The following is a 22,949-nucleotide window of genomic DNA, read 5'->3' on the forward strand; positions in this document are numbered from 1 at the left end:
TAAAAACGCCAAAAACACCCCAAAAATACACCAAAATCCCACCCAGACCCCTGTGGGATACCCCAAAAACCCCAAAATCCCCCCTGGGATACCCAAAAATCCCCAAAAAACCACCATAGGATATCCCAAAATCCCCCTGGGATAACCCAAATCTCGCGAGATCTTGAGGCTGCTGTGGTGGGGCCGGGGGCTGCAGGGGGGGATCAGCACCCCAAAAACACCCCAAAAATACCCCAAAAATACCCAAAAACGCCAAAAACACCCCAAAAACACCCCAAAAATACACCCAGATCTACCCCAGATCCCTGTGAGACCCCCAGGTATCCCAAAAACCCCAAAAAACCCCAAAATCCCCCATTGGATACCCCAAAATCCCACAGGACCTTGAGGCTGGTGTGGTGGGGCCGGGGGCTGCAGGGGGGGATCAGCACCCCAAAAACACCCCAAAAACACCCCAAAAATCCACCCTGACCCGTGTGAGACCCCCAGGTATCCCAAAATCCCCATGGGATACCCCAAAATCCCCTGGGATACCACAAATCCCACAGGACCTTGAGGCTGGTGTGGTGGGGCCGGGGGCTGCAGGGGGGGATCAGCACCCCAAAAACGCCAAAAACACCCCAAAAACACCCCAAAAATACCCCAAAAACCCACCCTGACCCCCTGGATACCCCCAGGTATCCCAAAATCCCCAAAAACCACCATGGGATACCCCAAAATCCCCTGGGATAACCCAAATCTCGCGAGATCTTGAGGCTGGTGTGGTGGGGCCGGGGGCTGCAGGGGGGGATCAGCACCCCAAAAACACCAAAAACACCCCAAAAATACCCCAAAAATCCCAAAAATCCACCTGACCCCCTGGGATACCCAAAATACACCCTGAGCCCTGTGAGAACCCCAGGTACCCCAAAACCCCAAAATCCCCAATGAGATACCCCAAAATCCCACAGGACCTTGAGGCTGCTGTGGTGGGTCTGGGGCTGCAGGGGGGGATCAGCACCCCAAAAACACCAAAAACACCCCAAAAAACACCCCAAAAACACCCCAAAAATACCCCAAAAACACCCCAAAATCCCACCCAGACCCCCTGGGATACCCCAAAAACCCCAAAAACCCCAAAAACCACCATAGGATATCCCAAAATCCCCCCTGGGATAACCCAAATCCCGCGAGATCTTGAGGCTGCTGTGGTGGGTCTGGGGGCTGCAGGGGGGGATCAGCACCCCAAAAACGCCAAAAACACCCCAAAAATACCCCAAAAACACCCCAAAAATACATTCTGACCCCTGTGGGATACCCCAAAAATCCACCCTGACCCGTGTGAGAACCCCAGGTACCCCAAAAATCCAAAATCCCCCCCTGGGATACCCCAAAATCCCACCAGGGTTGGGGTCACCACCTTGAGGCTGCTGTGGTGGGTCTGGGGGCTGCAGGGGGGATCAGCACCCCAAAAACGCCAAAAACACCCCAAAAACACCCCAAAATCCCACCCAGAGCCCCTGGGATACCCCAAAATCCACCCTGACCCCTGTGGGATACCCCAAAAACCCCAAAATCCCCCCTGGGATACCCCAAAATCCCACAGGACCTTGAGGCTGCTGTGGTGGGTCTGGGGGCTGCGGAGGGGGGGGGAAATCAGCACCCCAAAAACCCCAAAAATACACCCCAAAAATACACCCAGACCCCCCTGGGATACCCCAAAAACCCCAAAAACCACCATAGGATATCCCAAAAACCCCCTGGGATACCCCCAAAATCCCACCAGGGTTGGGGTCACCACCTTGAGGCTGCTGTGGTGGGTCTGGGGGCTGCAGGGGGGGATCAGCACCCCAAAAACCCCAAAACATCCCAAAAACACCCCAAAATCCACCCTGACACCCTGGGATACCCCAAAAACCCCAAAATCCCCCTGGGATATCCTAAAATCCCACAGGACCTTGAGGGCTGCTGTGGTGGGGCCGGGGGCTGCAGGGGGGGATCAGCACCCCAAAAACACCAAAAACACCCCAAAAACACCCAAAAAACACCCCAAAATCCCACCCAGACCCCCCTGGGATACCCCAAAAATACACCCCGACCCCCATGGGATACCCCAAAGACCCCCAAAACCCCCTCAGACCTCCATGAGACCCCCAAAAAACCCACCAAAATCCCCTCAGACCCCCAAAAAAACCCCCAAAATCACCCCCAGACCCCCATGAGACCCCCAGGGATACCCCAAAAACCCCCCTAGACCCCCATAGGACCCCCCAGAACACCCCCAGGGACCCCCAAACCCCCCTAAAAACCCCCCAAGGACCCCCCCAGACCCCCAAACCCCCCTAAAAACCCCCCAGGGACCCCCCCAGACCCCCATGGGACCCCCAAAACACCCCCCAAAACCCCCCCAGACCCCCATGAGACCCCAGGGATACCCCAAAAAACCCCCCCAGACCCCATGGGACCCCCAAAAACCCCTCAAACCCCCCCTAGACCCCCATAGGACCCCTCAGAATACCCCCAGGGACCCCCAAACCCCTCTAAAAACCCCCAGGGACCCCCCAAAGCCCCCCAATTTCCCCCCTCTCACCGCAGCTGCCCCTCGTGCTCGGGGCAGGGGAAGGCCAGCAGCAGCAGCCCGATGTTGATCAGCACCTGGTTGGTCTCAGGGCACACCTGGGGGGTTTAAAATGGGTCTGGGGCTCCCATGGGGGTCTGGGGGTGTTCTGGGGGTGTTTTTGGGGGATTTCGTGGGGGTCTGGGGGGTTTTTTGGGGGGGGTCTGGGGGGGTTTTTGGGGGTGGTTTTGGGGGGTTTGATCAGCACCTGGTTGGTCTCAGGGCACACCTGGGGGGTTTTAAAATGGGTCTGGGGGCTCCCATGGGGGTCTGGGGCTGTTCTGGGGGTGTTTTTGGTGGATTTCGTGGGGAGTCTGGGGGGTTTTTGGGGGTTTTGGGGGGGGTTGATCAGCACCTGGTTGGTCTCAGGGCACACCTGGAGCAAATTGGGGATTTAAAATGGGGTCTGGGGGGTTTTTGGGGTGCTTGGGGGGGTCTCATGAGTGTCTGGGGGTGTTTTTGAGGGATTTCATGGGGGTCTGGGGGGGTTTTTGGGGGGGTTGATCAGCACCTGGTTGGTCTCAGGACACACCTGGGGGGTTTAAAATGGGTCTGGGGCTCCCATGGGGGTCTGGGGGTGTTTTTGAGGGATTTCATGGGGGTCTGGGGGTGTTTTGGGGGATTTCGTGGGGGTCTGGGGGTGTTTTGGGGGGGTTGATCAGCACCTGGTTGGTCTCAGGGCACACCTGGGGGGTTTAAAATGGGTCTGGGGGCTCCCATGGGGGTCTGGGGGTGTTCTGGGGGTGTTTTTGGGGGATTTCGTGGGGGTCTGGGGGGTTTTTGGGGGTTTTTTGGGGCAGGGGAAGGCCAGGAGTAACAGCCCCCCGATGTTGATCAGCCCCTGGTTGGTCTCAGGACACACCTGGGGGGTTTAAAATGGGTCTGGGGGCTTCCATGGGGGTCTGGGGGGGTTTTGGGGGGTATTTCATGGGGGTCTGGGGGGGTTTTTTGGGGCAGGGGAAGGCCAGGAGCAGCAGCCCAATGTTGATCAGCACCTGGTTGGTCTCAGGGCACACCTGGGGGGTTTAAAATGGGTCTGGGGCTCCCATGGGGGTCTGGGGGTGTTCTGGGAGTGTTTTTGGGGGATTTCATGGGGGTCTGGGGGGTTTTGGGGGTGTTTTTGGGGGGGTTGATCAGCACCTGGTTGGTCTCAGGGGCACACCTGGGGGGTTTAAAATGGGTCTGGGGGCTCCATGAGGGTCTGGGGGTGTTTTTGGGGGATTTCGTGGGGGTCTGGGGGTTTTTGGGGGCAGGGGAAGGCCAGGAGTAACAGCCCCCCAATGCTGATCAGCCCCTGGTTGGTCTCAGGGCACACCTGGGGGGTTTAAAAATGGGTCTGGGGGCTCCCATGGGGGTCTAGGTGAGTCCTGGGGGTGCCTGGGGGCTCCCATGGGGGTCTGGGGGTGTTTTTGAGGGATTTCATGGGGGTCTGGGGGGGTTTTGGGGGGGTTGATCAGCACCTGGTTGGTCTCAGGGCACACCTGGGGGGTTTAAAAATGGGTCTGGGGGCTCCCATGGAGGTCTGGGGGTGTTTTTGGGGGATTTTGTGGGGGTCTGGGGGGTTTTTGGGGGTGGTTTTTGGGGGGGTTGATCAGCACCTGGTTGGTCCTCAGGGCACACCTGGGGGGACATGGGGGGTTTTGGGGTATCCCATGGGGGTCTGGGGGTGTTTTTTGGGGTATTTCGTCTGGGGGTGTCCCCGGGGGTCTCTGTGTGATCTGGGGGGGTCTCTGTGCGATTTGGGTGTGTCCCTGGGGGTCCCCAGGGGTCTCTGTGTGATTTGGGGGGGTCCCTATGTGATTTGGGGGTGTCCCCGGGGTCTCTGTGTGATTTGGGGTGTCCCTGGTGGTCCCTGTGTGTCCCTGTGTGCCCCCGGGGGTCTCTGTGTAATTTGGGGGCGCCCCCGGGGGTCTCTCTCTGGTGATCTGGGGGGGTCCCTGTGTAATTTGGGGCGTCCCTGGTGGTCCCTTGTGTGTCCCTGGTGGTCTCAGGGTGCCCCCGGGGGTCTCTGTGTAATTTGGGTGCCCCCGGGGGTCTCTCTCTGTGTAATTTGGGGGTGCCCCCGAGGGTCCCTGGTGGTCCCTGTGTAATTTGGGGAGCCCCTGGGGGTCCCTGTGTAATTTGGGGAGCCCCCGGGGGTCTCTGTGTGATCTGGGGGTGTCCCTGTGTAATTTGGGGTGTCCCCCGGGGGTCCCTGGTGGTCCCTGTGTGATTGGGGCGCCCCCGGGGGTCTCTGTGTAATTTGGGGTATCCCCGGGGGTCCCTGTGTGATTTGGGGCGCCCCCGGGGGTCCCTGGTTCTCTCAGGGTGCCCCCCGCCAGGGGTCTCTCTCTGTGTAATTTGGGGTGCCCCCGGGGGTCCCTGGTGGTCCCTGTGTGATCTGGGGGTGTCCCCGGGGGTCCCTGGTTCTCTCAGGGTGTCCCCGGGGGTCTCTGTGTGATTTGAGGGGGTCCCTGTGTAATTTGGGGAGCCCCCGGGGGTCCCTGGTGGTCCCTGTGTAATTTGGGGGGGGTCTCTGTGTGATCTGGGGTGCTCCCTGTGTAATTTGGGGTGCCCCGAGGGTCCCTGTCTGATCTGGGGGGGTCCCTGTGTGATTTGGGGGGGGTCCCTGTGTGATTTGGGGTGCTCCCTGTGTAATTTGGGGAGCCCCCGGGGGTCTCTCTCTGTGTAATTTGGGGCGCCCCCGGGGGTCTCTCTCTGTGTAATTTGGGAGTCCCCGGGGGTCTCTCCCTGTGTAATTTGGGCGCCCCCGGGGGTCCCTGGTGGTCTCTGTGTAATTTGGGTCCCCCGGGGGTCCCTGGGGGTCTCTGTGTAATTTGGGCGCCCCCGGGGGTCTCTCTCTGTGTAATTTGGGGCGCCCCCGGGGGTCCCTGGTGGTCCCTGTGTGATTGGGGTGTGTCCCCGGGGTCTCTGTGTGATTGGGGTGTCCCCGGGGGTCTCTGTGTGATCTGGGGTGTCCCTGGTGGTCCCCGGTGTCCCCAGGGGTCTCTGTGTGATCTGGGGGGGTCTCTGTGTGATTTGGGGGGGTCTCTCTCTGATTTGGGGGGGTCTCTGTGTGATCTGGGGGGGTCTCTGTGTAATTTGGGGCGCCCCCGGGGGGTCCCTGGTGCTCCCTGTGTAATTGGGGCGCCCCCGGGGGTCTCTGTGTGATCTGGGGGGGTCTCTGTGTGATTTGGGGGGGGTCTCTGTGTGATTTGGGGGGGTCCCTGTATAATTTGGGGTGTCCCCTGGGGGTCCCTGTGTGTCCCTGGTTCTCTCAGGGTGCCCCCGGGGGTCTCTGTGTAATTTGGGGAGCCCCTGGTGGTCCCCGTGTAATTTGGGGGGGGTCTCTGTGTGATTTGGGGGGGTCCCTGTGTGATTGGGGCGCCCCCGGGGGTCCCTGGTGGTCCCTGTGTGATTTGGGGGGGGTCTCTGTATGATTTGGGGTGCTCCCTGTGTAATTTGGGAGCCCCCGGGGGTCCCTGTGTGATTTGGGGTGCTCCCTGTGTAATTTGGGTGCCCCCGGGGGTCCCTGTGTGATTTGGGGTGCTCCCTGTGTAATTTGGGTGCCCCCGGGGGTCTCTGTGTGATTTGGGGTGCTCCCTGTGTAATTTGGGGAGCCCCCGGGGGTCTCTCTCTGTGTAATTTGGCTGCCCCCGGGGGTCCCTGGTTCTCTCAGGGTGTCCCTGGTGGTCCCTGTGTAATTTGGGGGAGCCCCCGGGGGTCTCTCTCTGTGTAATTTGGGTGCCCCCGGGGGTCTCTCTCTGATTTGGGGTGTCCCCGGGGGGTCTCTGTGTGATTTGGGGGGGTCTCTGTGTGATTTGGGGTGTCCCCGGGGGTCCCTGGGGGTCTCTGTGTGATCTGGGGGGGTCCCTGGTTCTCTCAGGGTGTCCCTGGGGGGTCTCTCTCTGTGTGATTTGGGGTGTCCCTGTGTAATTTGGGGCGCCCCGGGGTTCCTGGTGGTCCCTGTGTGATTTGGGGTGTCCCTGTGTAATTTGGGGAGCCCCCGGGGGTCCCTGGTGGTCCCTGTGTGATTTGGGGGGGTCCCTGTGTAATTTGGGGCGCCCCCGGTGGTCTCTGTGTGATTTGGGGGGGGTCTCTGTGTGATTTGGGGCGCCCCCGGGGTCCCTGGGTGTCCCTGGTGGTCTCAGGGTGCCCCCGGGGGTCCCGGCGCCCCCCGCCCACCTCCAGGATGACGACGTCGTAGTCGCTGAAGGAGCAGAACTGGCGCCCCCAGGCGGCGTCGTGCCGAATCACCTCGCTGATCACGTACTCGAAGTCCAGGCTCAGCTGCTCCACGGCCAGCACCTGGAGCTGGGGGGGGAAATGGGGTCAGGGGTCCCCAAAAGGGGATTTGGGGGTACCGGGGGGGTCTGGGGGTCCTGGGGGGTAACGGGGGGTCAGCGCCCCCAAATCCCGGCCAAGCACCCCAAAATCAGCCCCAAATCCCTGCCCCCAAAATCCCCAGAATGAGCCCCAAATCCCGGCCAGTCACCCCAAAATCTGTCCCTAAAATCCCCAAAAAGAGTCCTAAAATCTGTCCCTAAAATCCCCAAAAACCAGCCCCAAATCCCTGCCCCTTAATGAGCCCCAAATCCCAGCCAGTCACCCCAAAATCTCTGCCCCTAAAATCCCCAAAAAGAGCCCTAAAATCTGTTTCTAAAATCCCCCCAAAATCCCCAAAATCATCCCCAAATCCCAACCAAGCACCCCAAAACCTCTGCGCCTAAAATCCCCAAAAAGAGCCCCAAAATCTGTTTCTAAAATCCTCCCAAGATCCCCAAAATCAGCCCCAAATCCCTGCCCTAAAATCCCCAAAACCATCCCCAACTCCCTGCTCCAAAACTGCCCCAAATCCCAGCCAGTCACCCCAAAATCAGCCCCAAATCTCTGCCCTAAAATCCCCAAAATCAGGCCCCAAATCCCAGCCAAGCACCCCAAAATCTGTCCCTAAAATCCCCAAAATCAGCCCCAACTCCCTGCCCCAAAATTGCCCCAAATCCCTGCCCTAAAATCCCCAAAAACCATTCCCAAATCCCAGCCACTCACCCCAAAATCTCTGTGCCTAAAATCCCAAAAAGAGCCCCAAAAGAGCCCCAAAATCCCCAAAAAAAGCCCAAAATTTGTTTCTAAAATCCCCCCAAAATCCCCAAAACCATCCCCAACTCCCTGCCCCAAAATTGCCCCAAATCCCTGCCCCTAAAATCCCCAAAACCATTCCCAAATTCAGCCAGTCACCCCAAAATCTCTGCACCTAAAATCCCCAAAAAGAGCCCCAAAATCTGTCCCTAAAATCCCCCAAAATCCCCAAAATCAGCCCCAAATCCCAGCCAGTCACCCCCAAAATCTCTGCCCCTAAAATCCCCAAAACCATCCCCAAAATCAGCCCCAAATCCTGCCCTAAAATTCCCAAAACCACCCCCAGAGGGGATCTCTGGGGGTCAGTGCACCCCAAAAGGGGTCCCTGGGGTCTCTGGGGGTCTCTGGTTTCCCTGGGGGTCCCTGGGGTTCCCTGGGGGGTCCCAGGGAGTCTCTGGGGTCCCAGGGGGTCCCTGGGGTCTCTGGGAGGGGTCCTGGGAGTCTCTGGGGTTCCCTGGGGGTTTCTGGGGGATCTCTGGGGGTCTCTGGGGGGGTCCCTGGGGGTCTCTGGGGGTCAGTGCACCCCAAAAGGGGTCCCTGGGGGTCCCAGGGGGTCCCAGGGGTCTCTGGGGGTCAGTGCACCCCAAAAGGGCCCTTTGGGGGTCCCGGGGGGTCCTGGGGGGGTCCCGGGGGTTCCCTGGGGGTCTCTGGGGGGTCCCGGGGGTCTCTGGGGGGTCCCGGGGGTCCCACCTGTGCCGGGGCCGTGTCGGGGTCCCGCAGGGGGCCGCAGGCTGCGCCCGCTCAGGTCGGTCACCACGAAGGGCAGCGAGATCTTGTCATCCTCCAAATCTGGGGAGGGGGCACGGGGGGGGGTTATTGGGGGGTGGGGTCTCACCTGGGGGGTCAGGGGGGGGCACCCCAAATAGGGGAACCCCAAAATTTCCACCCCAAAAAAAATCACGAGTTGTTATCAGGGAAGGAACCCCCAGGTCAGGGCTTCCAATAGAGTCTGGGATCCCAATAGAGTCTGGGGTCCCAATTTGGGGCTGGGGTCCCAATTTGGGGCTGGGGTCTCCCTGGGCAGTTTGGGGGTCTCAGGAGGTCCCAATTTGGGTTGGGGTCTCCCCTGGGCAGTCCGGGGGTCCCAATTTGGGTTGGGGTCTCAGGGGGTCCCAATTTGGGTTGGGGTCTCCACTGGGCAGTCCGGGGGTCTCAGGAGGTCCCAATTTGGGTTGGGGTCTCAGGGGGTCCCAATTTGGGTTGGGGTCTCCCCTGGGCAGTTCGGGGGTCCCAATTTGGGTTGGGGGTCTCAGGGGGGTCCCCAATTTGGGTTGGGGTCTCAGGGGGTCCCAATTTGGGCTGGGGTCTCCCCTGGGCAGTCCGGGGGTCCCAATTTGGGTTGGGGTCTCAGGAGGTCCCAATTTGGGTTGGGGTCTCCCCTGGGCAGTTCAGGGGTCCCAATTTGGGTTGGGGTCTGAGGAGGTCCCAATTTGGGTTGGGGTCTCAGGAGGTCCCAATTTGGGTTGGGGTCTCCCCAAGGGTTGGGGTCTCCCCTGGGCAGTTCGGGGGTCCCAATTTGGGTTGGGGTCTCCCCTGAGGGGTTTGGGGCTCTCAGGGGGGTCCCAATTTGGGTTGGGGTCTCAGGGGGTCCCAATTTGGGTTGGGGTCTCCCCTGGCCAGTTTGGGGATCTCAGGGGGTCCCAATTTGGGTTGGGGTCTCCCTGGGCAGTCCGGAGGTCCCAATTTGGGCTGGGGTCTCAGGAGGTCCCAATTTGGGTTGGGGTCTCAGGAGGTCCCAATTTGGGTTGGGGTCTCAGGGGTTCCCAATTTGGGTTGGGGTCTCCCTGGGCAGTCCGGGGGTCTCAGGGGGTCCCAATTTGGGTTGGGGTCTCCCCCGGGCAGTTCAGGGGTCCCAATTTGGGTTGGGGTCTCCCCAAGGGTTGGGGTCTCCCCTGGGCAGTTCGGGGGTCCCAATTTGGGTTGGGGTCTCCCCAAGGGTTGGGGTCTCCCCTGGGCAGTTCAGGGGTCTCAGGGGGGTCCCAATTTGGGTTGGGGTCTCCCCAAGGGTTGGGGGTCTCCCCTGGGGGGTTTGGGGGTCTCAGGGGGTCCCAATTTGGGTTGGGGTCTCCCCAAGGGTTGGGGTCTCCCCCGGGCAGTCCGGGGGTCCAATTTGGGTTGGGGTCTCCCCCACTCACCCGCGGGGGTCTCGCCCGGCTCCAGCACGTAGCACAGCTTTGTGTAGTTGACATAGCCGGGTTCAGGGGGGGGCTGGGCTGGGGAGGGGTCTCCGGGGGGGCTCCCAGCTATTGTGGGGAGGGGTCCGGAGGGGGAGGGTGGGGAGGGGTCCTCGCCCGGGCTCTGGGACCCCCCGGACCCCCCCTCATTTCCCTGAGCCCTGCGGAACAGATCGGCCACAAACTCCTTGGCTTTGGTCACTGCCAGCGATGGCGGCGGATTTGGGGAGGGGGCTGCGGCTTTGGGGGGGCCCCTGGGGGGGTTGGGAGGGTGGGGGGGAGACCCCAGACCCCTCCAGCCCCTCCTGGGGGGGGCTGCTGTTGTTGTGATGGGGGTGGGGGGGGGGGAGCAGGGAGGTTCTGGAAGGTTCCGGCGTCTGTAGAGAATCTGCTGGGAGCTGCTGTCGCCTGTGGGGGGAAAACTGGGGGGTCAGGGGGGAAATTGGGGGGTCCCGGGGGGGTTTTTGGGGGGTCCCGGGGGGATTTGGGGTATTTTGGGGGGGGATTTGGGGGGTCCTGGGGGGGTCTGGGGGGTCCCAGAGGGATTTTGGAGGGTCCCGAGGGGATTTGGGGGGGATTTTGGGGGGTCCCGGGGGGATTTGGGGGATTTTGGGGGGGGATTTTGGGGGATCCCATGGGGGTTTGGGGGAGTTTGGGGGGAAAATAGGGGGGTCCCAGGGGGGGTTTTGGGGAGCCCCAGAGGGATTTTGGAGGGTCCCAGAGGGGTCCCAGGGAGGGTTTGGGGGGTCCCAGGAGGGTTTGTGGGATTTTGGGGGGTCCAAAGGGGGTTTGGGGAGAAATTTGGGGGGTCCCAGAGGCATTTTGGGGGGGTACCAGGGGGGTTTTGTGGGATTACTGGGGGGGTCCCAGGAGGTCCTGGGGGTCCCAGGGTGGTTTCAGGGGGGTCCTGGGGGTCCCAGGGGAGTTTGGGGGGGTCCCAAGGGGGTCCCAGAGGGTCCCATGGGGGTCTCGGAGGTCCTGGGGGGTTTCAGGGGGGTCCTGGGGGCTCCTGGGTGGATCGGGGGGTCCAAGGGGCTCCCATTGGGTCAGGGGGTTTTGGGGGGGTCCCAGGGGGTTTTGGGTCTCCCTTGTACCCACGGGGTGCACGGCGATGGCGCAGGGGAGTCCCAGGGGCTCCCATTGGGTCAGGGGGGGTCTCAGGGTGACTCAGGGGGTTTTGGGGGTCCCCATTTTACCCACGGGGTGCACGGCAATGGCGCAGGGGGGTCCCACGGGGTCTCAGGGGCTCCCATTGGGTCAGGGGGGCCCCAGGGGGTCCCAGGGGGTTTCAGGGGTGTTCCAGAGGCTCCCATTGGGTCAGGGGGGTCCCTGGGTGGATCAGGGGGGTTTTGGGGTGCCCGGCGATGGCGCAGGGGGTCCCAGGGGGTCCCAGGGGGTTTTGGGGTGCCCCAGGGGGTTTCGGGGGTGCCCCCATGTTACCCGCGGGGTGCACGGCGATGGCGCAGGGGGTCCCAGGGGGTTTTGGGGGATCCCTGGGTGGATCAGGGGGGGTTTTTGGGTGCCCCAGGGGGTTTTGGGGTGCCCCGGGGTCCCCCCATTTTACCCGCGGGGTGCACGGCGATGGCGCAGGGGGGCTCTCAGGGGATCCCATTGGGTCAGGGGTGCCCCAGGGGGTTTTGGGGGTGCCCATTTTACCCGCGGGGTGCACGGCGATGGCACAGGGGGTCCCAGGGGCTCCCATTGGGTCAGGGGGATCCCAGGGTGACTCAGGGGGTTTTGGGGTGCCCCAGGGCGTTTCGGGGTGCCCCATTTTACCCACGGGGTGCACGGCGATGGCGCAGGGGGTCCCAGGGGGTTTTGGGGGATCCCTGGGTGGATCAGGGGGGTTTTGGGGTGCCCCAGGGGGTTTTGGGGTCCCCCCATTTTACCCGCGGGCCCCATTTTACCCGCGGGGTGCACGGCGATGGCGCAGGGGGTATCAGGGTGTTTCAAGGGTCTCAGGGTATCCCATTGGGTCAGGGGTGCCCCAGGGGGTTTTGGGGTGCCCCGGGGTGCCCACCATACCCGCGGGGTGCACGGCAATGGCGCAGGGGGTGTTGGGGTGCCCCAGGGGGTTTTGGGGTGCCCACCATACCCGCGGGGTGCACGGCGATGGCGCAGGGGGTTTTTGGGGGTCCCGGGGAGTTTGGGGTGCCCCATGTTACCCACGGGGTGCACGGCGATGGCGCAGGGGGTGTTGGGGGATCCCAGGGGGTTTTGGGGGGTTTCGGGGTGCCCACCATACCCGCGGGGTGCACGGCGATGGCGCAGGGGCTTTTGGGGGATCCCAGGGGGTTTCGGGGTGCCCCAGGGGGTTTTGGGGTGCCCAGGGGTGCCCCCATTTTACCCGCGGGGTGCACGGCGATGGCGCAGGGGGGTCCCAGGGGGTTTTGGGGTGCCCGGGGTCCCCACCATACCCGCGGGGTGCACGGCGATGGCGCAGGCCACCAGCGAGAAGCTGGTGTTGAGCAGCACCACGTGGTCCTTGCGCAGCTGGAAGGCGGGCTGGAAGGTGGGGAAGGGGTACACCACCTGGAACTTGGTGTGCAGCAGGAAACCGTGGCGCAGGCACGCGGGGCTGGGGGCTTCGCCTGCGGGGGGTTATGGGGTCAGGGGGGGCGGGGGACCCCAAAAAACCCACCCCAAAATAACCCTGAGGTCATTGGAGCAAGGGACCCGAGGTCACTGGAGCAAGGGGACCCCGAGGTCATTGGAGCAAGGGGACCCCCCAAAATTGGGGTTTATGGGGGGCTCAGGGGTCTCTCGTGGGTCTGGGGTCTCTGGTGGGTCTGGGGTCTCAGGGGTGGGTCTGGGGTCTCACCTGGGGGGGATCACGAGGTCAGGGGGAGCGGGGGACCCCAAAAAACCCACCCCGAAATAACCCTGAGGTCATTGGAGCAAGGGGACCACGAGGTCATTGGAGCAAGGGAATCACGAGTTTGGGGTTCATGGGGGGTTCATGGGGGGCTCAGGGGTCTCTGGTGGGTCTGGGGTCTCAGGGGTGGGTCTGGGGTCTCAACAAGGGGTTGTGGTCTCACCTGGGGTGGGTTATGGGGTCATGGGGGGGCACCCCAGGACAGGGGACCCCAAATTCCCACCCCGAAAACACCCCGAGGTCATTGGAGCAAGGGAATCACAAGTTTGGGGTTCATGGGGGGTTCATGGGGGGGGCTCAGGGGTCTCTGGTGGGTCTGGGGTCTCAGGGATGGGTCTGGGGTCTCACCTGGGGGTGTTATGGGGTCAGGGGGAGCGGGGGACCCCAAAAATCCCACCCCGAAATAACCCTGAGGTCATTGGAGCAAGGGGACCCCGAGGTCATTGGAGCAAGGGAATCACGAGTTCGGGGTTCATGGGGGTTCATGGGGGGTTCATGGGGGGTTCAGGGGTCTCTGGTGGGTCTGGGGTCTCAACAAGGGGTTGGGGTCTCACCTGGGGGGATTACGGGGTCAGGGGACCCCAAAAAACCCACCCCAAAAACACCCCGAGGTCATTGGAGCAAGGGAATCACGAGTTTGGGGTTCATGGGGGGTTCATGGGGGGTTCAGGGGAGTCTCAGGGGTCAGGGGTCTCTGGTGGGTCTGGGGTCTCACCTAGGGGGTTTATGGGGTCAGGGGGGGCGGGGGACCCCAAAAAACCCACCCCAAAATAACCCCGAGGTCACTGGAGCAAGGGGACCCTGAGGTCATTGGAGCAAGGGAATCACGAGTTTGGGGTTCATGGGGGGCTCAGGGGTCTCTCATGGGTCTGGGGTCTCTGGTGGGTCTGGGGTCTCAGGGGTGGGTCTGGGGTCTCACCTGGGGGGGTTATGGGGTCAGGGGGGGCGGGGGACCCCAAAAAAACCACCCCAAAAACACCCCGAGGTCATTGGAGCAAGGGAACCCAAGGTCATTGGAGCATGGGAATCACGAGTTTGGGGTTCAAGGGGGGTTCATGGGGGGTTCAGGGGAATCTCAGGGGTCTGGGGTCTCAGGGTGGGTCTGGGGTCTCACCTGGGGAGGTTATGGGGTCAGGGGGCGTGGGGGACCCCAAAAAACCCACCCCAAAATAACCCTGAGGTCACTGGAGCAAGGGGACCCCAAGGTCATTGGAGCAAGGGAATCACGAGTTTGGGGTTCAGGGGTCTCTCGTGGGTCTGGGGTCTCAGAGGTGGGTCTGGGGTCTCAACAAGGGGTTGGGGTCTCACCTGGGGGGGTTTATGGGGTCAGGGGGGTCAGGGGACCACAAAAAACCCACCCCAAAATAACCCTGAGGTCACTGGAGCAAGGGGACCCCCAAGCTTGGGGTTCATGGGGGTTCATGGGGGGTTCATGGGGGGCTTAGGGGTCTCTGGTGGGTCTGGGGTCTCACCTGGGGGGAATCACGGGGTCAGGGGGGTCAGGGGACCCCAAAAAACCCACCCCAAAATAACCCTGAGGTCACTGGAGCAAGGGAATCACGAGTTTGGGGTTTATGGGGGACTCAGGGGTCTCTTGTGGGTCTGGGGTCTCAGGGATGGGTCTGGGGTCTCACCTGGGGGGGATAACGGGTCAGGGGGGGTGGGGGACCCCAAAACTCCCACCCCAAAATAACCCTGAGGTCAAACCCTGAGGTCATTGGAGCAAGGGACCCCGAGGTCATTGGAGCAAGGAATCACGAGTTTGGGGTTCATGGCAGGCTCAGGGGTCTCTCATGGGTCTGGGGTCTCAGGGGTGGGTCTGGGGTCTCAGGGCTGGGACTGGGTCTCACCTGGGGGTGTTATGGGGTCAGGGGGGTCAGGAGACCCCAAAACACCCACCCCAAAAACACCCCGAGGTCATTGGAGCAAGGGAATCACGAGTTTGGGGTTCATGGGGGGTTCATGGGGGCTCAGGGGTCTCAGGGGTGGGTCTGGGGTCTCAGGGGTGGGTCTGGGGTCTCACCGAGGGTCTCCCTGACAGGCCGGGCAGTGCCATGGTGGGGGCACAGCCACGGTGCTCACATAGATGTCCTGGTGGCTCTCAGGGGGGTTTGTTTTGGGTCTGGGGTCTCACCGGGGGTCTCCCTGGCCCTCTGGCAGGCCGGGCAGTGCCGTGGTGGGGCACAGCACAGTGCTCACGTAGATGTCCCGGTGGTTCTCAGGGGGGTTTGTTTTGGGTCTGGGGTCTGTTTTGGGTCTGGGGTCTCTCAGGGGTTGTTTTGGTCTGGGGTCTCACCGGGGGTCTCCCTGGCCCTCTGGCAGGCCGGGCAGTGCCGCGGGGGTGGCACAGCCACGGTGCTCACGTAGATGTCCGATGGTTCTCGTCGCTCATCAGCATCAGGTTCACCTGCAGCCCCGGGGCCGAGCGCGTGCTGGGGACACGGGGACACAGCTGGCACAGCTGGCACGGCTGGAGGGGCACAGCTGGGCACACCTGGCACACCTGGGCACAGGTGGCACTCACTTGAAGCCAAAGACGATGACCTTGTCGCTGTCCCCGGGCCACTCGCACACCGTCAGGTACAGGTCGCTGTAAATCTCCTCGTCCTGGAACAGCCGCACCTGGCGCACCTGGGGGCACAGGTGGCACCACGGTGGCACCACGGTGGCACCAGGGTGGCCCTTGGTGTCCCCAGGGTGTCCCCTGGAGGTTCTGAGTGTCCCCAAGGTGTCCCCTGAGGTTTCTGAGGTGTCCCCTGGGTGTCCTGAGTGTCCCCAAGGTGTCCCCTGAGGGTTCTGGGGTGTCCCCAATGTCCCCAGTGTCACCTGAGTGTCCCCCTTTGTGTCCCCTGAGTGTTCTGGCATCTCTTGGCTGTCCAGGTGGTTCTGGGGTGTCCCAAGGTGTCCCCTGAGGTTTCTGAGTGTCCCCCAGGTGTCCCCAATGTCCCCCCCCCACGTGTCACCTAAGTGTCCCTTTGTGTCCCCTGGGCATCTCTTGGCTGTCCCTGGGGGTTCTGGGGTGTCCCCAAGGTGTCCCCAGGTGGTTCTGGGGTGTGCCCAAGGTGTCCCAGGTGGTTCTGGGGTGTCCCCAAGGTGTCCCCTGGGTGTCCTGAGTGTCCCCAAGGCGTCCCTTGTCTCTCTCCTGCAATGTCCCCCGTTTATCCCCAATGTCCCCAGGTGTCACCTAAGTGTCCCCCTTTGTGTCCCCTGGGTGTCCTGGGCATCTCTTGGCTGTCCCACGTGGTTCTGGGGTGTCCCCAAGGTGTCCCTGAGGGTTCTGAGTGTCCCCAAGGTGTCCCCAATGTCCCCCCAGGTGTCCCAAGGTGTCCCTGAGGGTTCTGAGTGTCCCCAAGGTGTCCCCAATGTCCTCCCAGGTGTCCCCAATGTCCCAAATGTTCCCCAGGTGTCCCCAAGGTGTCCCCCTCTGGGTGTCCTGGGCATCTCTTGGCTGTCCCAGGTGGTTCTGGGGTGTCCCCAAGGTGTCCCCAGGTGGTTCTGGGGTGTCCCCAAGGTGCCCCTGAGGGTTCTGAGTGTCCCCAAGGTGTCCCCTGGGGATTCTGAGGTGTCCCCAAGGTGTCCCCTGAGGGTTCTGAGTGTCCCCAAGGTTTCCCCAATGTCCCCCCAGGTGTCCCCAAGGTGTCCCCAGGTGGTTCTGAGTGTCCCCAAGGTTTCCCAATGTCCCCAGGTGTCACCTAAGTGTCCCCCTTTGTGTCCCCTGGGTGTCCTGGGCATCTCTTGGCTGTCCCTGGTGGTTCTGAGGTGTCCCCAAGGTGTCCCCTGGGGATTCTGAGTGTCCCCAAGGTGTCCCCAATGTCCCCCCAGGTGTCCCAAGGTGTCCTCTGAGGGATTCTGAGTGTCCCCAAGGTGTCCCCACGTGGTTCTGGAGTGTCCCCAAGGTGTCCCCAGGTAGTTCTGAGGTGTCCCCAAGGTGTCCCCTGGGTGTCCTGAGTGTCCCCAAGGTGTCCCCAATGTCCCCAGGTGTCACCCCAGTGTCCCCCTTTGTGTCCCCTGGGCATCTCTTGGCTGTCCCAGGTGGTTCTGGGTGTCCCAAGGTGTCCCCTGGGGGTTCTGAGTGCCCCAAGGTGTCCCCAATGTCCCCCCAGGTGTCCCCAATGTCCCCAATGTTCCCCAGGTGTCACCTGAGTGTCCCCCTTTGTGTCCTCTGGGTGTCCTGCATCTCTTGGCTGTCCATGGGGGTTCTGGGGTGTCCCCAAGGTGTCCCCAGGTGGTTCTGAGTGTCCCCAAGGTGTCCCCTGAGGGTTCTGAGTGTCCCCAAGGTGTCCCCTGAGGGTTCTGGGGTGTCCCCAATGTCCCCCAAGGTGTCCCCAATGTCCCCAGGTGTCACCTCAGTGTCCCCCTTTGTGTCCCCTGGGCATCTCTTGGCTGTCCCAGGTGGTTCTGAGGTGTCCCCAAGGTGTCCCCAATGTCCCCCCAGGTGTCCCCAAGGTGTCCCCAATGTCCCCAGGTGCCCATACCAGGCGCAGCTTGCTGTGCACGTTGAACTCCCACCAGTACAGGTGGTACAGGTAGAAGGAGAAGTCGTCGTCCCCGGAGCTGCTGGTGTAGGACAGAACGTAGCGGCCACACTTGGAGAAACCCAGGAAGATGTGCCTGGGGACAGCAGGGGACAGGGAAGGGACAGAGGGACATGGGGGGGACACCAAAATGGAGAAAAGGAGGGGACAGATGGACACGAGGGGGACGCCAAGATGGCGACAGGGAGGAGATGAGGGGACACCAAAATGCGGTCAAGGAAGTGACAAAGGGACACAGGGGGGGGACACCAGGATGGAGACAGGGAGGGGAAATAAAGGACACAGAGGGGACACAAAAAGAGGGACAAGGGGACACCAAAATGGGGACACGGAGGGGACAGATGGACACGAGGGGGACGCCAAGATGGCGACAGGGAGGAGATGAGGGGACACCAAAATGGCGTCAAGGAAGTGACAAAGGGACACAGGAGGGGACACCAGGATGGAGACAGGGAAGGGGACATGAAGGACAAAGAGGGGACACAAAAAGAGGGACAAGGGGACACCAAAATGGGGCCAGAAAGGTGATGAACGGACATGAAAAATGGGGGGACACCAAAATGCAAGCAGGGAGGGGACAAATGGACATGAGGGGGACACCAGGATGGGGACAGGAAGGTGATGAAGGGACACACAAAATGGGGGGACACCAAAATGCAAGCAGGGAGGGGACAAAAGGACATGGCGGGGGACACCAAGATGGGGACAGGAAGGGGACAAAAAGACATGAAGGGACACCAAGATGGGGACAGGAAAGGGACAAAAGGACACACAAAATGGGGGGACACAGGGAGGGGGACACAGACAATGAGAGTCACCCCAAGGCCCTCACGGAAATGGGGACCCCTGAAAATTTGGGGTCTCCCTTCACAGATTTTGGGGTCCCCCCTCACAGATTTGGGGTCCCCCCTCACCCTGCCCACAGGAACTCCTCATCCACGATGCTCTTGAGGGTGACACAGACGCGCGGCGGAAGCTTCCGGAACAGGCGGGGGGAGAGCTGCCCGCTGAGCTGGGGGGGCACGGGAGAGGAGGGGTCAAAGACCCCCAAAATGTCCCCACAACACCCCCAAAATGTCCCCACAACACCCCCAAAATCTGACCCCAACACCCCCAAAATGTCCCCACAACACCTCCCACACTGAGGGGTGCTGGAGTTGGGGGGTCCCACATTGTCCTCCACAACCCCAAACTCCTCAGAGACCCCCACAAACCCCTCAGAGACTCCCCCCAAACTCCTCAGAAAACGGCTCCAAAATCCTCAGAGACCCCCCCAAAACCTTCAGAAAAAACCCCTCCAAATTACAGCTTACCCTGCACCCCCAAACCTCTCAGAGAGCCCCCTCAAAACCCTCACAGACCCTCCCCAAACCAGGGCTTCCCCTCACCACTCCTCCAGCTTTGGGACCCTCCATCCTCATCTCCCTCAAGACCCCCTCAGGGTCCCCTCAGAATCTCCCGCCATTTTCCCAGCCCGGTCTCCCCTCAGCTGCCCCCCCCCCCCCTCCCTCAGAGCCCCCCCGCCATTTTCCCAACTCGGTGTCCCCTCAGAGCCCCCTCAGGGTCCCCTCATCCCTCTCAGGTTCCCTCAGAGCCCCCCGCCATTTTCCCAGCCCGGTCTCCCCTCAGCTGCCTCCTCAGGGTGCCCTCATCCCCCTCACAGCCGCCGCCATGTCCCACCCAGTGTCCCCTCAGAGCCCCCTCATCTCCCTCAGGATCCCCTCAGGACCCTCTCAGGACCCTCTCATCCCCCCTCAGGGTCCTTCGCCATTTTCCCAGCCCGGGGCCCCCTCAGGACCCCCTCAACCCCTCATCTCCCTCAGGACCCTCTCATTTCCCTCAGGATCCCCTCAAGACCCTCTCAGGGTCCTCTCATCCCCCTCAGAATCTCCCGCCATGTCCACCCGGTGTCCCCCTCAGGACTCCCTCATCCCCCTCATCTCCCTCAGGACCCTCTCATTTCCCTCAGGATCCCCTCAGGACCCCCCCATTCCCCTCAGGGTCCCCCGCCATGTCCCAGGCCGGTGTCCCCTCAGGGTCCCCCTCATCCCCCTCATCTCCCTCAAGACCCTCTCATTTCCCTCAGGATCCCCTCAGGACCCCCTTAGGATCCTCCCATTCCCCTCAGGGTCCCCCGCCATTTTCCCAGCCCAGTGTCCCCTCATCCCCCTCAGGATCCCCTCAGGACCCTCTCAGGAACCCCTCACCCCCTCAGGGTCCCCCGCCATTTTCCCAGCCCGGTGTCCCCTCAGGGTCCCCCTCATCTCCCTCAGGATCCCCTCAGGACACTTTCAGGATCCTCTCATCCCCCTCAGAGCCCACTGCCATTTTTCCAGCCCGGTGTCCCCTCAGGGTCCCCCTCATCTCCCTCAGGACCCTCTCATTTCCCTCAGGATCCCCTCAGGACCCCCTTAGGATCCTCCCATTCCCCTCAGGGTCCCCCGCCATTTTCCCAGCCCGGGGTCCCCTCAGGGGTCCCCTCATCTCCCTCAGGATCCCCTCAGGACCCTCTCAGGAACCCCTCACCCCCTCAGGGTCCTCCGCCATTTTCCCAGCCCGGGGTCCCCTCAGGGTCCCCCTCATCCCCCTCATCTCCCTCGGGACCCCCTCATCCCCCTCAGAGCCTCCTCAGGGCCTCCCGCCATGTCCCAGCCCAGTGTCCCCTCAGGGTCCCCCTCATCTCCCTCAGGACGCCCTCATCCCCCTCAGAGCCCTCTCAGGGCCCCCCGCCATGTCCCAGCCCGGGGTCCCCTCACAGCCCCCTCAGTACCGTTTCAGGACTCCTTCAAAGCTCCCTCATTCCCCTCAGAGCCCCCTCAGGATCCCCTCAGAGCCTCCCGCCATGTCCCAGCCCAGTGTCCCCTCACAGCCCCCTCAGAGCCCCTCGCCATTTCCCAGCCCGGTCTCCCTTCAGCCGCCCCCATCCCTCCCTCAGGACCCCCTCACGGCCCCCCTCAGGGCCCCTCAGAACGCTTTTAGGACCCCCTCAAAGCCCCCCAAAGCCCCCCGCCATATCTCAGCCCGGTCTCTCCTCAGCCGCCCCCCCTTCCCCTCAGGCTCCCCTCACAGACCGCCCCCCTCACACCCCCCTGCTCCCTCATTCCCCCAGCGCCCCCTCAGCCTCGCCGCTCACCCGGACGCGGTCCAGCTGCCTCACGAGGTGCTCCCGGCGGCCTCGGGTGCAGCCCCGGGTCCTGCTCCCCCCGCCGCCCCCCGTTTCCCCCCGGGGCCGCCCCGCTCTGCTTTCGAGCTCGGCGCCATTTTCCCGGACCGGCCGCTTCCGGCGCGCAGCACGCCGCCGTAACCCCGCCCATACCGCACTCCTATTGTCGCTGATGCACCGCCCGCGCAGCTCATTGGCTGGATTACCCGTCAATCCCCAGTACACCCCACCCCCACGAGGCGATACGACCAATAGGAATCCAGCAGCCGCAGCGCGATTGGCTGCTGCTCACGCTCGTCTTTTCTGGCGGGGTTTACCATGGAGACAAGAGGGCGCGGGGGGCGGAGCCGCCGGTGGGCGTGACTTTTGCCGTGATTGACAACGGGGGCGCGCATCCAAAATGACCAAAACTCGCGGTTTTCCTCTTAAAAACTTTATCTTAATTATAATTTTATAATTAATGATTAGAATTGCTGAGAGCTCCCGGAACAGCCCCTCCCTACAGGCACTTGGGAGGGATCCGCTTTGGTGGGGGGGGAAACGGGGGAGGGGGGAACAAAGTGCTTGGGGAGACCCGGACCCGGGTGGGGAGGGGTCGGGGTCACCCTAAAATTGGGGAGGGGTCGGTGTCACCCTGGAATTGGGAGGGGTCATAATTACCCTGAAACTTGGGGGGTTATAATCACCCTAATATTGGGGAGGGGTCATAATCACCCTGAAATTTGGGGAGGGGTCATAATCACCCTGAAATTTGGGGAGGGGGTCACCCTAAAATTGGGGAGGGGGTTATTAATACCCTGAAATTTGGGGAGGGGTCACCGTCACCTCAAAGTGGGGAGGGGGGATGTAGCAGCTCTGTGATTGTCACAGTGGGCACTGGTGGGGGAGGGGGGGGATCCCCAGAGCCCCCCCAAATTGGGGAGGGGTCTCTGAACTCCCCCAAATTGAGGAGGGGTCTCATCCACGGAGTTTCTGGAGCTGGAAGAGAACAGAGCAGTGAGGGAGGGGGGATTTTGGGGGGTGGGGGGGAGGATTTTGGGGACCCCCAAATTTGGGGGACCCCCCCGGGGGTCCTCACCTCGCTCTCCACCAGGTTCCGTTTGTACAGAGCCTCCTTGGCCGCCTCCTGGGGAGGGGGCAACAATCAGGGGAGACCCCCAAAAATTACCCCCAATTGGGGGGCAGACCCCCAAAATCTGCCCCCAAATGGGGAGGGGGGACCCCCAAAAATGACCCCAAATGGGGAGGGAGACCCCCAAAAATGATCCCAAAATGGGGAGGGGGGACCCCCAAATCTGCCCCCAAATGGGGAGGGGGGACCCCCAAAAATGACCCCAAATGGGGAGGGAGACCCCCCAAAAATGACCCCAAAATGGGGAGGGGGGACCCCAAAATCTGCCTCCAAATGGGGAGGGGGGACCCCCCAAAAAGGACCCCTAAATGGGGGGGAATTTAGGGGAAATCGGGAATTTTTTTGGGGTCACATCAGGAATTTTGGGGGGCAACACCGGGAATTGGGAGGGGTCTCAAGGTTTGGGGGTGGTCCAGGATTTTTTTTGGGTGGGACCCCCAGAATTTTTGGGGCAGGAACCCCAAAATTTGGGAACATTTACGTCCCCCACCAGAATTTGGGGGTGTCCAGAATTTTTGGGGTGAAACCACCAGAATTCAGGAAGGTCCAGAAGGGTTCGGGGGTGGTCCAGGATTTTTTCTGGGGTGGGACCACCAGAATTTGAGGATGTCCAGAATTTTTGGGTGAAAACACCAAAATTTGGGAACATTTACGACCACCAGAATTTGGGGGTGTCCAGAATTTTTGGGGTGAAACCACCAGAATTTGGGAGGTCCCAAAGTTTGGGGTGGTCCAGGATTTTTTTTGGGTGGGACCCCCAGAATTTGGGGATGTCGAGAATTTTTGGGGTGGAAACACCAAAATTTGGGAACATTTACGACCACCAGAATTTGGGGTGTCCAGAATTTTTGGGGTGAAACCACCAGAATTTAGGAAGGTCCAGAAGGGTTTGGGGGTGGTCCAGGATTTTTTTGGGGTGGGACCCCCAGAATTTTTGGGGCAGGAACCCCAAAATTTGGGAACATTTACGACCCCCACCAGAATTTGGGGGTGTCCAGAATTTTTGGGGTGAAACCACCAGAATTTAGGAAAGTCCAGAAGAGTCTGGGGGTGGTCCAGGATTTTTTTCTGGGGTGGGACCCCCAAAATTTGGGGATGTCCAGAATTTTTGGGATGGAAACCTCAGGATTTGGGAACATTTATGACCACCAGAATTTGGGGGTGTCCAGGATTTTTGGGGTGAAACCACCAGAATTTAGGAAGGTCCAGAAGGGTTTGGGGTGGTCCAGGATTTTTTTTTGGGGTGGGACCCCCAGAATTTGGGGATGTCGAGAATTTTTGGGGTGAAAACCTCAGGATTTGGGAACATTTCTGACCCCCAGGATTTTTTGGGGTGGAAACACCAAAATTTGGGAA

The 22,949-nt window shown here is 61.6% G+C and overlaps 1 protein-coding gene and 1 long non-coding RNA gene across 2 annotated transcripts; both read right to left on the reverse strand.

Annotated features, from left to right (window-relative positions):
* Nucleotides 1–551: 551 nt before the first annotated feature.
* On the reverse strand, nt 552–20,559 carry DCAF15 (DDB1 and CUL4 associated factor 15; the record flags this gene model as incomplete). Its single annotated transcript, XM_074530439.1, is given in 14 exon segments — nt 552–579; nt 2,570–2,655; nt 6,761–6,883; nt 8,405–8,437; nt 8,439–8,503; nt 9,850–10,296; nt 12,306–12,479; nt 15,060–15,137; nt 15,140–15,195; nt 15,288–15,394; nt 17,239–17,374; nt 18,213–18,310; nt 20,432–20,517; nt 20,520–20,559. Coding segments are annotated over 14 exon segments (1,557 nt in total), but the record flags the coding sequence as incomplete, so codon positions are not given.
* Nucleotides 20,560–20,878: 319 nt separating this feature from the next.
* On the reverse strand, nt 20,879–21,643 carry LOC141726124 (uncharacterized). The gene is made up of 2 exons (XR_012577523.1): nt 21,540–21,643; nt 20,879–21,439 (listed from the first exon to the last, which is right to left on the reverse strand). It is a non-coding gene; the product is annotated as an uncharacterized LOC141726124 (long non-coding RNA).
* Between the last annotated feature and the right edge of the window lie 1,306 nt (nt 21,644–22,949).

This window comes from Zonotrichia albicollis, chromosome 32 (genome assembly GCF_047830755.1).
Source record: "Zonotrichia albicollis isolate bZonAlb1 chromosome 32, bZonAlb1.hap1, whole genome shotgun sequence".
Lineage (NCBI taxonomy): Eukaryota > Metazoa > Chordata > Aves > Passeriformes > Passerellidae > Zonotrichia > Zonotrichia albicollis.